The 16738-nt window shown below is 49.6% G+C and overlaps 3 protein-coding genes across 6 annotated transcripts in view; 1 reads left to right on the top strand and 2 right to left on the bottom strand.

Moving 5' to 3' along the window:
* The window catches only part of LOC122544349 (guanine nucleotide-binding protein G(I)/G(S)/G(T) subunit beta-2), a 171047-nt gene that overhangs the window by 73204 nt on the left and 81105 nt on the right, over nucleotides 1–16738 (bottom strand). The window lies entirely within an intron of this gene.
* On the top strand, nucleotides 7–7688 carry LOC122544352 (acetylcholine receptor subunit beta-like). The gene is made up of 4 exons (XM_043683570.1): nucleotides 7–11; nucleotides 1891–2045; nucleotides 5497–5650; nucleotides 6925–7688. Exons 2-4 carry the CDS (start codon nucleotides 2014–2016, stop codon nucleotides 7072–7074), a joined length of 336 nt encoding a protein of 111 aa, XP_043539505.1. The 5' UTR covers nucleotides 7–11; nucleotides 1891–2013; the 3' UTR covers nucleotides 7075–7688.
* LOC122544351 (multifunctional procollagen lysine hydroxylase and glycosyltransferase LH3-like) overlaps nucleotides 15988–16738 on the bottom strand; it is a gene marked incomplete at its 5' end in the record, with an annotated part of 27981 nt that continues 27230 nt past the window's right edge. The window contains one exon of the mRNA XM_043683569.1: nucleotides 15988–16298. Coding sequence (XP_043539504.1) covers nucleotides 16143–16298 — 156 coding nt within the window. The remainder of the gene's footprint in view (nucleotides 16299–16738) is intronic.

The raw sequence follows: 16738 nt of genomic DNA, 5'->3' as shown, positions 1-16738 counted from the left end.
GGGTCAGACAGGTACCCATACACACTGTAACTGCCTTTTCTTCACTTCACTCGTGGGGTGTGGGCATCGCTGGCTGGGGCCAGCATTAATTGCCAATCCCTGGTTGCCCTGGAGGAGGTGGTGGTGAGCTGCCTTCTCGAACCCTTGACGTCTATGTGCTGTAGGTTGACCCACGGTGCTCTTAGAATCATACAATCCCGACAGAGTGGGAACTGGCCCTTCGGCCCAACAGATGCACAGCGACCCTCAGAAGAGTAACCCATCCAGACCCGTACTGTCCTATATTTACCCCTGACTGATGCACCTAACCTGAGCACTATGGGCAATTTAACACGGCCAATTCACCCTGACCTGCACATCTTTGGACTGTGGGAGGAAACCAGAGCATCCGGAGGAATCCCACGCAGACACAGGGAGAATGTGCAAACTCCACACAGACTGAGGGTGGAATCGAACCCAGGTCCCTGGTGCTGTGAGGCAGCAGTGCTAACCACTGAGCCACCATGCCGCCCCAAGAGGGGGAGGGAGGGGGTTCCAGGAATTTGACCTAGCAACAGTGAAGGGACTGAGATATATTTACAAGTCAGGATGGTGAGTGGCTTGGAGGGGGGTCTTGCAGGTTGTGGTGTTCCCCTGTATCTGCTGCCCTTGTCCTTTTGGACAGGAGGTGGCTGTGGGTTTGGAAGGGACTGCCTAATGATCTGGGGTGAATTTCTGCAGCGCATCTTGTAGCTAGTATTCACAGCTGTTACTGAGCCTTTACTGGTGAAGGGAGTGGGTGCCTCACAAGCCTGCAGGAGGGTATTTCTGCACGTTCTCTCTCTCTCTCTGTCACACTGTCTCTCCCTCTCTCATCCTCCCTCTTTCTCCCCCGCTCTCTCCTCCCACAGCACTCTGTCACTCTCATCCTGCCTCTTGCTTTCTCTGTCTCTCCTTCCTTCACTCGTTCTTTCTTTGTACCTGTTTCTGACCCTGTACCCCTCAGTTTCTCTCCTTCATTCTCTTATTTTCTCTTTCAGTTTCTCTCTTGTTCTCTATCTCTGTCAACTCTTTTATTTCCTCATACATACATGCACAAAAACACACTCTCTCTCTCTCTCTCGCTCACTCCACCTCCCCCCCCCTTTCTGTTTGATCTCTCTGGAAATCTGGAGTGACTGGATGATTTCCTTTCATACTTCACACCCTCGCTCTCACCATCTGAAGCTGTGTGTTTCTGATTAATAGAGGGGAGACACACACAGAGGGACAAAGAGAGATAGAGAGGCAGAGACGAACAAAGACACAGAGGGAGACAAATGGAGAGATACAGGCAGAGAGACACACAGAGTGTGAGAGAGGGGAGAGAGAAAGACCTGGACTTAGGAACTTGTTTTATGATTTGGAGATGCCGGTGTTGGACTGGGGCGTACAAAGTTCCAAATCACACAACACCAGGTTATAGTCCAACAGGTTTGTTTGGAAGCACTAGCCTTCAGAGCGCTGCTATTGGGTGGTTCTGAGGAAGGAGCGTCACTCCGAAAGCTAGTGCTTCCAATTATACCTGTTGGACTGTAACCTGGCATTGTGGGATTTGGAACTTATTTTAGTCACCAACAGTGTGAGCAGTGGATCTGTTGTTCCACTTGCTCTGTCCTGTAGTACTGACCACCAGTCTACAACATTCTCCCTTATCCAAGTCCTCTGCTTCCCTTAAGATGCTCCTTAACGTTGACATCTTTGGCCAAGCCTGTGGTTCTGGACATCACCTTCTGTGGCTCATTGTCAACAGCCACTCCTGTGAAACGGCTGGGATAGTTTATTATGTTAAAGGCGCCACGTAGATGCAGATTGTAACAGTAGAGATGTGTGGTGTGACTCTTTCTGTATCTCTTGCTCCCTGCCCTTCAGATTTTCATCCAAGTGTTACCCAAGTACCTGCGGATCCAAAGGCCTAAAGTGGAGGCCTCAGAGAGTGAGAAACGTGTTGCCCTGAGCCGTGTCACGGACGAATACTTCATCCGAAAACCCGCCATGGACTTAAACAACCTGAAGGCGAACATGAGGTACCCTTTGCACAATCGTGGCGTACCCCCATGTACCCGGTCCTCTCGCCCTTTTCTGTCGCACTCTGATTCTTGTTCACTTACGGTGGTCAGCCTTGAGCTCAGCGTGTCCGTTAATGTGAGGGCTCTACCGGGGGGGGGGAGAAAAAAATGACCCACAGATCATTTCTGGTTGGTTGTCAAGAATGAGTTTGTTCACCAATCCCCGACCTGAACTGGGCCTACACTGGGCTTCAATCTCCAACCTCTTGCAGCACAGAAAGAGGCCGACCGGCCCATCAAGAGCGTGCCGAGCCTCTGATCAAACGACGCGATCTCATTCCCTCCCTTTTCCGCGGGTTTATTGTCTATCCTATTTCCGTTAAAAATCCTGGGTCGGCTCCACCTCCATACCCCCACCCCTCCTCCACACGGAGAGTGAATTCCAGGTTGGCATAATGTTTTAAGCCAATCCTGCTCCCTGCACATTGAGATTCCGATCTGGCGTATCTCTGAGCTCTGTGAACAGATACACTGACCCTGAGGTTACCTGCTTTTCATGTGAGTAAGGCTGTTCAACTCCTGACAGAACCCATCGAGTATACGGCACGGAAACAGACCCTCCGGCCTGACTTGCCCAAGCTGACCAGATATCCCAACCTAATCTAGTCCCATTTGCCAGCACTTGCCCATATCCCTCTAAACCCTTCCTATTAATGTCCCCATCCAGATGCCTTTTAAATGCTGTAATGGTACCAGCCTCCATCACGAGCAGCACCAGGGACCCACATTCTCCCCGTGTCTGCGTGGGTTTCCTCCCACAATCCAAAGATGTGTAGATTAGGGTGGATTGGCTGTGCTAAATTACCCATAGTGCCCAGGGATGTGCAGGTTAGGGTGGATTGGCCGTGCTACATTACCCATGGTGCCCAGGGGTGTGCAGGTTAGGGTGGATTGGCCATGCTAAATTACCCATAGTGCCCAGGGATGTGCAGGTTAGGGTGGATTGGCCGTGCTACATTACCCATGGTGCCCAGGGATGTGCAGGTTAGGGTGGATTGGCCGTGCTACATTACCCATAGTGCCCAGGGATGTGCAGGTTAGGGTGGATTGGCCATGCTAAATTACTCATAGTGCTCAGGGATGTGCAGGTTAGGGTGGATTGCCGTGCTAAATTACCCATGGTGCTCAGGGATGTGCAGGTTGGGTGCATTATTCAAGGGTAAATAAAGGATAATAAGGTAGGGGAATGGATCTGGGTGGGTTACTCTTTGGAGTGTCAATGTGGACTTGTTGGGCCAATTTGTCCTAACCTACACATCTTTGGATTGTGGAAGGAAACTGGAGTAGCTGGAGTACACCCACACAAACATGGGGAGAATGTGCAAACTCCACACAGTAGCTCGAGGCTGGAATCGAACCTGGGTCCCTGGTGCTGCGAGGCAGCAGTGCTAACCACTGAGCCACACCTGGAGGAAGAACGCCTCATCTTCCGCCTTGGACCCTCCAAACATACGGAATTAATGTGGGCTTCACCAGTTTCCTCATTTCCCCTCCCCCCACCTTATCCCAGTTCCAAGCTTCCAACTCGGCACCGTCCTCATGACCTGTCCATCTTCCTTCCCACCTATCCACTCCACCCTCCTCTCCAACCTATCACCATCACCCCTCACCTCCATCCACTTATCACATTCTCAGTTATCTTCCCCCCCCAGAGCCACCCCCCACCTCCTCCCATTCATCTCTCTACCCCCTTGGCACACAAGTCTCATTCCTGATGAAGGGCTTATGCCCAAAACGTCGATTCGCCTGCCCCTGGGATGCTGCCTGACCGGCTGTGCTTTTCCAGCACCACACTCTCGACTCTGATCTCCAGCATCTGCAGTCCTTACCTTCTCCTTGCTGAAATAAACGCAGTTTAATTTATCAGTCCGACCATGTTCTCTGCTTTGTCCCTGCCTGCCCTGACTGTTTTGACTTGCACCTTTACCCAACTGTACCCACCTCAGATTGATCTCTTTCCTCACTATTTCCCTGAGTCCGACCCCCCCACCTTACTAGCTTCAGTCCTCCTTAGTAGCTCCAGCAAATCTCCCTGCCAATATATTAGTCTCCTTCCAATTTAGGTGCAATCCGTCCTTGTACAGGTCACTTCTACCCCAAAAGAGATTCCAATGATCCAAAACCATGAATCCTTCTCCCATACACCAGCTCCTCAGCCATGCATTCATCTGCTCCATCCTCCTATTCCTGCCCTCACTAGCTCGTAGCACTGGGAGTAATCCAGATATTACTACCCTCGAGAACCTCCTTTTCAAATTCCTGCCTAACTTCCTATATTCTCCCTTCAGAATCTCATCCTTTTCCCTTCCAATGTCGTTGGTTCTGATGTGTTCAGTAACCTCCTGAAGGTCCCTCTCCTCTTTGAGAACATTCTGCACTCTCTCTGAGAGATCCTTAATCCCGGCACTAGAGAGTCAACACACCATTCTGATTTCTTGCCGTTGGCCACAAAAATGTCTGTCTGTTCCTCTGACTATAGTGTCCCCATCACAATTGATCGCTTGGAACCCGACCTACCCCCTCATTACATTAGAGCCAGTCTTGATACCAGAAACTTGGCTGTTTGTGCTACATTCCCCTGAGAGTCCATCACCCCTTACACTTCCCAAAACAGCGTCCTTGTTGGAGATGGGGATAGCCACAGGAGATATCTGCACTACCTGTCTCCCTTTCCTGGTGGTAACCCATCTGCCTGACTGTGTCTGCGATTTTTCTCCCTTCCTATAACTGCCATGCATCACACCCCTTAGCTCCTGTAAATCCCTCATTGCCACTAACTGCCGCTCCAAATGGTCCATGCGATCTGATAGGATTCGCAACCAAACACACTTACTGCAGACATAATCATCAGTAACATGGAAATTCTCCCTCATCTTCGACACCTAGGGTCTTGTTTAGTACAGGGAATTGAGGATTACAGGGGGAAGGCAGAAGAATGGGCTTGAGAAACATGCCAGCCATAATTGAATAGTGGAACAGACTCAATAGCCTAATTCTGCTCCCATAATCTTATGATCTAATGTTTTTTATCCATTGGGTCCTAGGAATGATGTCTAATTTCTGTTGGGAAGTTGATGACCCAGCTGGCACTCTGTCCATTATTTGCCATGAACCCCATGCCCTATCCCTCCAGCACTCCATCCCAACCCATAAACCAGCGTTCCCCAAACCTTTCCCCATGTGACCCTATTTTGAGGCTAGAAGATTGTCGTGACCCCCTCATTCAGAGGTATCAGAGGGATGGGTGGGAAGGTGCTGTCAGGGCAGGGTGCCTTTGGGGGTGGGGGGTATCGCGGTTGTTACACAGCCAGAACTCCATGACAGCCTGACTGCTCACCACTGCAAGATTTCAGCTCGCCAACACCACTCTTGGGAAACCCTGGAATCAACTGTTCTTCCCTCCCCACAGAGTGGATTTGCCCCCAAGCCACCTGTTTCCGGAGATAAACAGATACATAAACAGCCTTGTTCCCCAAGTGGTATTGCCTCCGGATCTGAAAGCAGCTGTGGACGCCATCAAGTACATCGCCAAGGAGCTACAGGGGCAAGAGGAATATGACAAGGTGAGTGGGCAGGCGTGTGAGGGTGGTGCCTGGGGAGTAACCAACCTGGGAGCAGAAGGGCTGGTAGAGATAAAGCAAACTCCGTTCCCCAACGACCACTTCCTGTAGAGCACTAAAGGCTTGACCTCCGTCATTTTAGTTGGGGACCATTCATCCAACTGTCACAACAGTTTGAAGGGTGGGAGGGTTCGTTGGACCGGGCATTATCGGTGTTTCAATGTGTACATGGAGTGAGGGACGCAGCGAGGAATTGGGCTGGAAAGAGGGGTCCCGACTGGGAATTGCGCCAACCGGACAGGGGGCAAAAGTCCGAGTTCAAGATGTCTGGCCGCAAGGTCAATGGGGTGAAAGGGTGACCGAGATCCTGGGTCATACCGTGCTGACTCCTGCTCACTCTCTGTTACTGCCCCCCCGCTATTGGAAATCGGGCAGCCATTTTTGAGGACGGCAAGCAGCATAATTTCTCAAGGGATGGGCGAACCTTTCTCACCCCACCCTCCTCGCAGATCCCATCGCCCATTGTCGAAAAGTTGGCGCTGGGGTTTATGAGGGTGGACGGGACTTCCAATATATTTTGCGTAGAAGATGTCTCCTCTGGCAGTGCAGTGCTCCCTCAGTATCTGAATCAGGCGCGCTGGAGTCTTTGAAGCGGTGACGGTAACACTGAGAGAGAACATTCTGACCAGGGAAGAACACAGTGCTGCTGAAACAAAACGATGGGATAAATTTAACCAGTGGCTGACATTCTGAGCTGGTTGGCACAGATTCGGGTGTGCCAGAGGGATTAGGCAGGGCTCGACTGACATGCGGTCACCATCAGGGGTAGGAGAGGCCCTGATGAAGGGCTTGTGTCCATAATGTCGGCTCTCCCGCTCCTCGGATGCTGCCCGACCTGCTGTGCTTCTCCAGCGCCACACTCTCGAATCAGGAGTAGGGACACCCTGACTGACATGCCACATGGCAGTCTGCTCTGACAATACTCTGTCACTGACACTCTGTCCAGCCCCTTACCTCACCACAGCTTCGATTAAAAAGTGGTGCGTAGACGCGGCCTGGGGGCTTTTCCGCTCAATGCCGCCTCCGTTTCATTCACATCACTTTCGCTGTCCTCTCACGTCTCTCGTTCAGGGACACAGGCGGCCAATTGAAGCAACGTTCCCCAAAACCTCCCCCACGGCTGCCTGAAGTTGGAAGAGGCCTACTCAGGCGTAAGCCGGAAATGGAACCTGCCGTTTTCTTGCTTTTGCTGTGACCTTTTTCCTTGTCTTTCGCAGCTGAAGGAGGACTGGCAGTACGTGGCTATGGTCGTGGACCGGCTGTTCCTGTGGGTCTTCGTCACCTTCACCTCACTGGGGACGCTCGCCATCTTCCTAGATGCCAGCTACAATGTTCCGCCTGTCAATCCCTTCGACCCCTTGGCGTAATGCCGACCCCTGGCAGTTCTCTCCGCCCCCCCCCCCCCCCAACCATTTGAGTAAAAGCGTCTTCCCTCCCCAGTCCACCCCATTCTCCAGTCTCTGGTGTGAATGCAACGCGCTAGGCAACAGTTTCGCTAGAAGGCTGTCTCCTTTTTCCAATTTCGTACAAGAAAAGTTTAGCCTTCCCGCTCTCACTTGTGGGCCAGAGAGTTAAATCTCTCTCTCTCTCTCTCTCTTCCCGGTTGAATCCTTCACACACCCCCCACAGTGCAGTCCAGTTACTGAAGCTAGGTCAGGATGTCTCTGTAGGAAAACTGAAACCCTTTGCTTCAATGTGCCACAATGTGAAGTTATTCACTTGAGCAAGAAGCATGAAAAAAAAACAGTAATATCTAAACAGGGAACAACTGTAGGATTCCAAGGCACAGAGGGACTTGGGAGCTCTGGTGCGTGAGTCACAATATGTTAGTAATACAGTGCAGAACGCTAATGGGATGTAATTATTTAATGAGAGGAATCGAATGAAAAGTAAGTTCTGAAGTCACACTGGACTCGAAATGTTAACTTTGGTTTCCCTCTCCACAAATGCTGCCAGACCTGCTGAGTTTGTCTGGAATTCACTGTTAGATTAGATTCCCTACAGTGTGGAAACAGGCCCTTCAGCCCAACAAGTCCACACCGACCCTCCGAAGAGTAACCCACCCAGACCCATTTCCCTCTGACGTACGCACCTAACACTATGGGCAATTTAGCACGGCCAATCCACCCCGAGCTGCAGATCTTTGGAAGGAAACCGGAGCACTCAGAGGAAACCCACACAGACAGTTACCCGAGGCTGGAATCGAACCTGGGACCCTGGTGCTGTGAGGCAGCAGCGCTAACCACTGAGCCATCATGCAACCACCACGGTTTCTTTCAGATTTCCAGCATCCGCTATGTTTTGCCATAATAAAAGTAGGAATGCTATGTTCCAGTTGTACAGGACATTGGTGAGACCAGATATTGTGCAGTTCTGACTTCTTTATTTAAAGGAAAGATTGGAGGAATTTTGGGGACATTTCCTCACTTGGTTCCTGGAATGAGTGAGTTGACTATGAGAACAGGTTGGACAGGCTGGGATTGTTTCCGCTGGCGTTTGGAAGACTGAGGGGCTGACGACTTAAAGATCCTGAATAGGTTTGACAAAGTGGAGGTGGAACAAGTATTTCCTTGTTCGGGTGAGCCTAAAACTAGCGAGTACAGCTTTAAAATTACAGGTCATCCATGAGAGTCAGAGTATGTACATGGTACACACTGTCGCCACTGCACGTCTGTGGTGGAGGGAGTGACTGTCGAAGGTGCTGAATCAGGTGCCAGTCAAACAGACTGCTTTGCCCTCAATGGTATTGGGTTTCGTGTTGTTAGAGCTGCACTCATAGAGTCAGGGAGATGTACAGCATGGAAAACAGACCCTTCAGTCCAACCCGTCCAGATATCCCAACTCAATCTAGTCCCACCTGCCAGCACCCTATTTATCCTATCCATGCCCCTCATGATTTTGTAAACCTCTATAAGGTCACCCCTCAGCCTCCCCATGTGGGAAAGTGGGGAGTATTCCAGCACACTCCTGACTTATACCTTGTAGATGGCAGATAGGCTTTGGAGAGTTGTGAGTCACTTGCTGCAGGATTCCTAGCCTCTAACTCGGAGAGTTGTGAATTACTTGCTGCAGGATTCCTAGCCTCTAACTTGCTGTTGTAGCCACTGTATTATTATGGGGTGCAGCTATTCGTAGTCAGAATAGTGATAGTTGGGGATTCGGCGATGGTAATGCCATTGAATGACAAGGAAAAAAGGTTACATTAGTTTTTGTTGGAGATGGTCATTGTCTGGTAGTTATGTGGCGGGTGCCTTTTACCACTGTAAATGTTATCTGGGATCTGCTACCTCTGGACATGGACTACTTCAGTGGCTGAGGAGTTGCAAATGGAACTCAACACTGTGTAACCCATCAATGAGTTATGCCATTCTGACCTTGTGATGGAGGGAAAGTGATTGATGAAGCATAGAACATAGAAAAGTACAGCACAGAACAGGCCCTTTGGCCCATGATGTTGTGCTGAGGGTTAATCCTAATGTAAATTAAAATAACTTAACCGAAGCACCCCTCAACTCACTGCTATCCATGTGCATGTCCAGCAGTCACTTAAATGTCCCTAGTGACTCTGCTTCCACCACCACTGGCAACACATTCCATGCATTCACAACTCTCTGCATAAAGAACCTTCCTCTGACGTCTCCTCTATACCTTTCTCCTAATATCGTAAAACTATGACTCCTCGTACCAGTCAATCCTGCCCTGGGGAAAAGTCTCTGCTATTGACTTTATCCGTTCCTCTCATTATCTTGTATACCTCGATCAGGTCACCTCTCTTCCTCCTTCTCTCCAGAGAGAAAAGTCTGAGCTTATTCAACCTTTCTTCATAAGACAAGCCCTCCAGTCCAGGCAGCACCCCGGTAAACCTTCTTTGCCTCCTCTCCAAAGCCCTTGTATCTTTCCTATAGTAGGGCAACCAGAACTGGACACAATATTCCAAGCATCTGAAAGTGGTTGGCCTAGGATACTACCTGGATGACCTTAGGGCTTTTTATGGCATAGTGGTAGTATACGTACCTCTGAGCTAGGAGGTCTGGGTCAAGTCCCAGCTGTTCCATGTTGCATCGTAATATCTCTTAACAGGTTGATTTAGCAAGTATCTACCCTGAAGGTCTTGTAGATGAGATAATTAACCTCCAACAATCATACCCATCTTCATTTGTCACGATTTGGAGGTGCCGGTGTTGGACTGGGGTGGACAAAGTTAAAAATCACACAACAGCAGGTTATAGCCCAACAGCTTTAATTGGAAGCACTAGCTCCTTCATCCTCTGAAAGCTAGCGCTTCCAATTAAACCTGTTGGACTATAACCTGCTGTTGTGTGATTTTTAACTTCATTTGTATTAGCTATCAACTCCAAACAGCAGACAGCTTATTCCCATTTCCACTGAATTCATTAACAATGAACAAATTCTCCAGCTGCTTAGTACAGAGACAGGCCGGGGATATGATTGCTCCTACCTTAACCCAAGCCAGCCCCTCCCACATCAGTAAGGCCAAAGTGGGAAAACTGAAGGGTGCCTATAATGACAGCATTGTTACTTCACAGAAGGCCTCTTGTAGTTGTGCTGGCTCTCTAAAACGAGCACTTAGTGCTTTCTTCCTTTTTCAGACGATCGTTTAAGTCCCCCTCGCAATCCCCGGCTGAACCAGCCCCCCCACCGTCCTGCCAGCCAGCCCCTCCACCATTGCTGCACGATAGAGTTCCAGCTCATGTTACCCCTGCTTCTTTTTGCCAATCCCCATAAATCTGTGCCGCCTCGTTCTCAATCTTTCCACCTATGGCAGCAATTTCTCAATCTGATTTTGCACCACCGTAATCAAACCTCTTCTTCACCCGGTCTTGTCTGAGAACAGTCTGAACCACCCCAATTTGTTTATTCAAGTGACGGACGATGGAACGAGTGCGTACTCACATCCAGCGGACACGGGTGGGTGTTGACTCAATTGCGGTTCCGTCCTGTGTTCCGGACTTCAATGAAGAGTGCACCAACCCACCCCTCCCCCCTCCCCCTCCCCAAACCAGTATCTGACCAAGGCAATGTTCCAAGACCTGGAAATAAAATCCGGAGAAGATATCGCTAATGAGAACGGTCCATTTCGTTTCAAGTATGAAGATTCTAGTCATAGTTTGGAATCGTGCTTTGTGCATTTTTGGTTTGAATGCAACTCATTAGACCCCCACCTCCCCTTTCCCCCATTGTGTGACTTTTTTTTAAAACAACCAGAAATACTTCGTTATCAAAGTCAGTTAATCATTGTTTATTAAAGTAAACCAATTTCCTTTCATGGGGGGATCTCATGATTTTTTTATTAGTCCCTGGTGCTGTCTCAGCCTCTAACGACATGACAGTAGGTGCCGGGAGGGAACCTAGGTGGGTGCTAGTTGAAGGAAGGTTCGGGTAGGGCTTTCAGCTAGTCCAGGAAATAAGAAAGAGCAAATTTAGGATGGCTGGCGGGGAGCAAGAGATTGGAAATCAGGAAGAGATGTGGAAGCATCAAAATTAAGGGGGTGTGATAAGCTGCAAAGGAATTCAGTTGGCTGCATAGCCCCGTGGGAACCCTGAGGCAAAGGGAGGCACTATAAACATACATGTTCTCCACCTCTTAGACTGCATCCTATTCACGTTTTATTGCATGTTGGCTCTCGTACAGAGCACAGATCAATCCAGTTTATATTGAACCAAAGCTTGCACGTCTTATAACAAGAAATAGGAACAGCACATGGCCATTAAGCCCCTCTCCACCATTCATCGAGACAGGCTGGTCTTTTACCTCAACTCCATTTTATATTATGCATCTTCCTTAATGGCTCCCTTTAGTTTGGATCCTACAGTGTGTCCCAGTGTGAACAACATCTGATCACAAACCTGCTTGCACTGAATAACCTACTCACTTACCCTCGTGGGTGTCACTTGCAGGATTAATATAGTCAAAGATACGTCTATCCAGCTCAGTGACATGGTGCGTTAAGGTTTCTTGTTTCCCACTGATGTACAGGTATTGTAGCGGCAAGAGCAGCATGGGTCTCAGGGAATCTGGGCGACAGGCAGAGTGAAGGCACAACAGGGTAAACAGTTTCCCCTTTAAGTGGTGGAAGTGACCAGTCCCACCTCCATGCTGTAACAACAAACCCAGACCTTTTCACTGATCCCTGTCTCAGGAGTGACCATTCCCAGCAACACCTCCAAAGATCACCAAGGGGCCTTTCATCAATCCCTGACATCCCACATGCTTCACACGCGATTAAGTAAAACGGAATCAGTCGCAATGTGGGGAATGCGGCTTCCCCAACTTCCACATAGTGAGGTCCCACAATCTACAATAAGCAGGCTTTTCAATGCAGTTGGTAGATAAATATTCACCCAGGGGATACAATAGGTCACTTTGGGTTGTGGAGTCAGGATCCACTGCCTGCGACACTGGCATTTGGACATGTTGTTGACCTTGTTTGCTCCTTCAGGTCATCACTACAGATTCCCGGTGGTGTTAGAGGGAGTCCTGTCAGGGTTCACACCGATGTCCATATATGTATCCATGAATGATCATCCAGGGTTAAAATATTTTGGTATCGCTGTGTGTGGGAGATTGTTTTGTGCAAGTCAATGGTTGTGATTCCTACATTTCAAAAGTGACACTTCAAGATAAAGACTTCAGAGGCTACAAAACATTCTGGGTTTCCTGAAGTGATGCTATATAAATACAACGCTTCCATTCATGATAGGATGGGGTTGACTGCCAAAGGAGTTACAGATGTGACTCAGAGTGTGCAATAATCTAACAACAGGCACAGAGAGAATAAAGAGCATATAATATAAGGCATCTTTTCCATAACATTTAAAAAATACATATAAAATTTACAAAAACTACACTTCTGGGTGTGTAAGACACCCTCAGTCACTCCTGTAACCTCCAATGGTTCACATTTGGTTTTTTTTTAAAACCCCGCTCAGTAGCTCTGTATGCTGGAGGTTGGTAATCCTTGAGGGAAGTGTGGCTGGGGTAGGCCCTATGGAAGAGAAAGGGTATCTCGGGGACAGGGTGGCGGTGAGGGATATGGAGCAGCCACTCTGCATCCAATGCAGCCCCCACTCAAGTGCAAAGTGACCCCTCCTCCAGATGGTGTCCAAGATTTGGCCCATCTCCACGGCAACAATTTAGGCCTGAGAGCAGATGAGTGATCCGAGTCTCCCGGTTAGGTCGTCACTTCCTCAACTTCCCAGCATGGAATTACGGGTTAGATACAGCCTCTCTTGAACTCAAGGAGACAAGAGGTGTCGACCAACCAGGCCTTCTCACGTAGGCCCAAGCTTTCCCATCGAAGCTGAATACCTCTGTCACTCTCATCATCATCATCATCATGGCACTTGGCTTTGCCTTCCTCAGGCCATTTCTATTCCTGGACCGAAGAGAGGTGTTGGTGGTGGTGGGGGCAGTAGTAGAGGCAAAGGCAGATGTGTGGGCTTCAGAAACTCTCTAGGGTTTCCTCAGACTCCACCCAAGAATCCCAGAGACCTTTGTCTTACCGATCCTCTGGTTCCCTTTAATGGTTCACAAAGAAAACAAGATTTGACCAAAAAGCCGTAGGAAATGGTGGAAGAGCACTGGTGGGGAGGGAGGAGCGAAGACACCTCAGTAAAAGAATTTGCAGAGAGAAAGAGAAAAGCGACAAAATGAGGAAGAAGCTTGCAATAAATAAGGTTAGGTCTTTAGCCTCCGGTGCCCAGCTTACAACCCACACTGACTTTCTCTTGGCTGGGTTGATCACCCCCACATACACAATTGACATGAAACACGGTATACCAAATCTTAAAATGAACCGTCTAGAACATTCTGATGATTGCAGCCCTTATCAAACTTGTGGGAATTGAGGAACAGAAAGTATCGAATCAATGTTTTTTTTAAAATATATTCATTCCTGAGATGTGGGCTCCATTGGCTGGGCCAACATTTATTGCTCATCCCTAAGTGTCCTGGATAAGGTGGTAGTGAACTGCCTTCTTGAACCACTGTAGCCTGCCTTGTATAGGGACATTCAAAGTGCTGTTAGGGAGGGAGTTTCAGGATTTTGTCCCAGCAACGCTGAAGGGATGGTGAATGGCTCAGAGGGGAACTTGCAGGTGGTGGAGTTCCCACCTAGCAGCTGCTGTTGTCCTAGGTGGTAGAGGTCGTGAGTTGGAAGGTGCTATCAGAGGAAATTGAGGAGTTCACACAGCTCACTTGTAGGTGGTGGACAGTTCCTCCACTGAGCCAGCGTTGGAAAGAGTGCTGGATGGGTTACAATCAAGCGTAGCTGCTTTGTCCTGGACTGTGCACTTGCAAAAAGTAGGTCAGGCTGAAGAGCACAGGCTAACTCACTAATCGTCCCACACTCCAATCAGGGCCTCTCTGCTCTCGAATCTTACTATTACCATCACACCTGAGACCCATCCTGTTCCTCTTCTGTTTGGTGCAGGTGCAATGGGACAAAACATTTGCCCTCTTGTTTCTCTTTAGTACGTTTAACCTATTCTTTACCTAACCAACCTGTTCAGAGATGCTATTAGACACCTCTGGAGCAAGTGTGACCTGAACCCAGGCCTCCTGATCCAGGGGTAGGGATACTACTACTGTGTTACAAGAGGGCCCCAGTAGTCTGCAGCACCTGGTATTCTCAGGCGGTCTCCCATCCAATTGATAACCAGCACTGGGTCTGCCCTCCATGTTTCCAATTCTGTAAAAGCCAAAGAACTTGTGCCTCTGTGCCTAAGCGTTTAGTGATCCTGCACTGACAGGTTAAGTTGTGGCGGCTGGGAAACTGCTTGAAAGATCGAGGACAGACTGAGGAGACGGAGGGGGACATTCAGCCCCTCAAGCATGATGGTCGTGGCTGATCAGTGTGTTAACGCCATCTACCTGCCTTGATCCCTAACCCTTATCCAACCAAAATCTGTCAATCTCACATTTGAAAGTGTCCGAGCTTTCAGGGGGTGTGGGGTGAGTTGTAGGAGATGTGTGTGTTTGTGGGGGGGGGGGGGGGAGAAACAGATTTGCAGATCTCCACTCCTCTGTGTGAAGATGTGCTTCCTGAAAATGTCCCTGAATGGCTTGACTTAAACATGGGGGGGGTCACGCCCCCTCCTATCACAACCTGTCTGAATCCTCCATACACTCCTCACTCCCCACCCTCCACAGGAGAAGATCACTTTTTTTTTGCAATAAACCACATCAGCAAAACAGAAAACAACAAGCTGGTCACTGACGGGCTGAGGCTGGCCAATGGCAGTGTCATCTGATCATGGGAATTGACGTAATATGAGAAGGAAATCTGACGTTCTTAGGCCGGTCTGGCCTGCACGTGGTTCCAGACCCAAACAATGTGGTAGACTCTTAACTATCCTCTGAAATGTCCAAGTGAGCATCTCACTTCAAGGGTAATTGAGGATGGGCAATAAAAGCTGACCCTTCCCAGTGATGTCCACACCCCACGAAAGAGAATGGAAAGCCCTCTTGTTGAGAAGGCCTGTGGTTATAAAGATACAGCTGCTGGTTCACTTCTCAAATGTCTGAACTGAGGCCACATTAGCTTCTGGATTGCCAGATGCTGGCCTTGCCTGTGATACCCAAATCTCATGAAAGAATGTTTTCAGGAGCAGCCTACATTGGATGGACAGTCCCATTGAAAAGTCAGAACAATTCTAAATGGGTTTGATAGCTCAACATGGACAGACCTCTCTCCCAGGCAGGGGAGGTGGGTGGTGGATGCATGGGTTGGAGGAGCACAGTATCAGAATAAGGGGCAGGCTATTTCAGACTGAGATGAGGAGGGATTTCTTCACTCAGAGGGTGGCAGAACCTTTGGAATTCCTCACTCCAGGGAGCTTGTGGACACCCAAGTACGTTCAAGACAGAGATTGATTTTTTTTTTAAAAAATGTCATTAAGGGAAACAAGGGACCTGGCAGAAATTCGGGTTGAGGTAGCAGATCAGCCATGCTCATGATTTGATGGAGAAGGCATAGAGGTGGGGGGGGAAGTAGCATTCTCCTGCTCCAGTTTCTTATCGACACAACGTGGGGCCATCTGTTTATCCAACGCTTGGTGTCCAGGGTCCTTGTCCTTCTTGTTGGGCTCTGAGGTTGAAGTTGCTGATTGCCAATGTGTGGAGTGGCTCCTTCAGTCGATCTACAGTGGGTGACATCACCAGGGCTCCGCTGGGGTTAAGGGCAACAGCTCCCACAGAGAAGACTAACGGGGAAGGTGGCTTTGGCTGGGAGTTTTGAGAAGTGTTCTTTGAGGGGGTGGAGGGGGTGGCCCCTGGTCGGCGGTTTCCGGTTAGGTTGCTCTTGATTGTCAAATGAGGTCGAGGAGTGGCTCCGGCACAGGCCTCCGTCCAGGTCATCGGCCTCCGCCAGTCCAATCACTTGTCCCTCCCTCCCTCCGACCCCCTGCGACCCCGTCAAGGGTCCACAAAGGAAACCATGATGTAGCGAGTCCCCCGGGTGGTGGGCAGCCCCTCGTGGAAGTGGGTGAGTCGGCCGGGGTGCATGAGGGACCATCCCTTGCGGGGAGCCTCGATCGAGCAGTTGTACCTCAGGAACCTGCAGCCTCCGCCCTGCAAAGAAATACAACAGCATTGAAAGGATCTTCAGAAACTGGCAGAACACAGACGATCAGCTCGGGACTTCGAGCGCAGAGCTCAGCCTCCTGGTAATCCCCAACGACGACGCCACCCCACCTCATCCCACACCTCCAAATGAGGCAACTGCGATGTCAAGTCAGCCAATAACCTCCTGTCATCAGCCTGCACCTTCACACAGAGTGGAAGCCAAACGGTCACTCTCACCCAGCAGCATGGCTCCATGGCTCAGACTCACTCTTAAACAATGACGAGGGAGGCGGTGAGGAGGACATCGAGTGAGAGGGTGAGGAGGGACAAATGGGAGGGCGAGGAGAGATCAAGTGAGAGGGTGAGGAGGAATCGTGAAGAAGGGAAGGAGGGACTGAGTGAGAGGGTGAGGAGTGTCTGAGTGAGGGGGGAAATCAAGTGAGGTG

This window comes from Chiloscyllium plagiosum, chromosome 48, assembly GCF_004010195.1.
Source record: "Chiloscyllium plagiosum isolate BGI_BamShark_2017 chromosome 48, ASM401019v2, whole genome shotgun sequence".
Classification (NCBI taxonomy): Eukaryota; Metazoa; Chordata; class Chondrichthyes; order Orectolobiformes; family Hemiscylliidae; genus Chiloscyllium; species Chiloscyllium plagiosum.
Note: the sequence above shows the minus strand (reverse complement) of the source record. Positions and strands in the feature narration are given on the sequence as shown.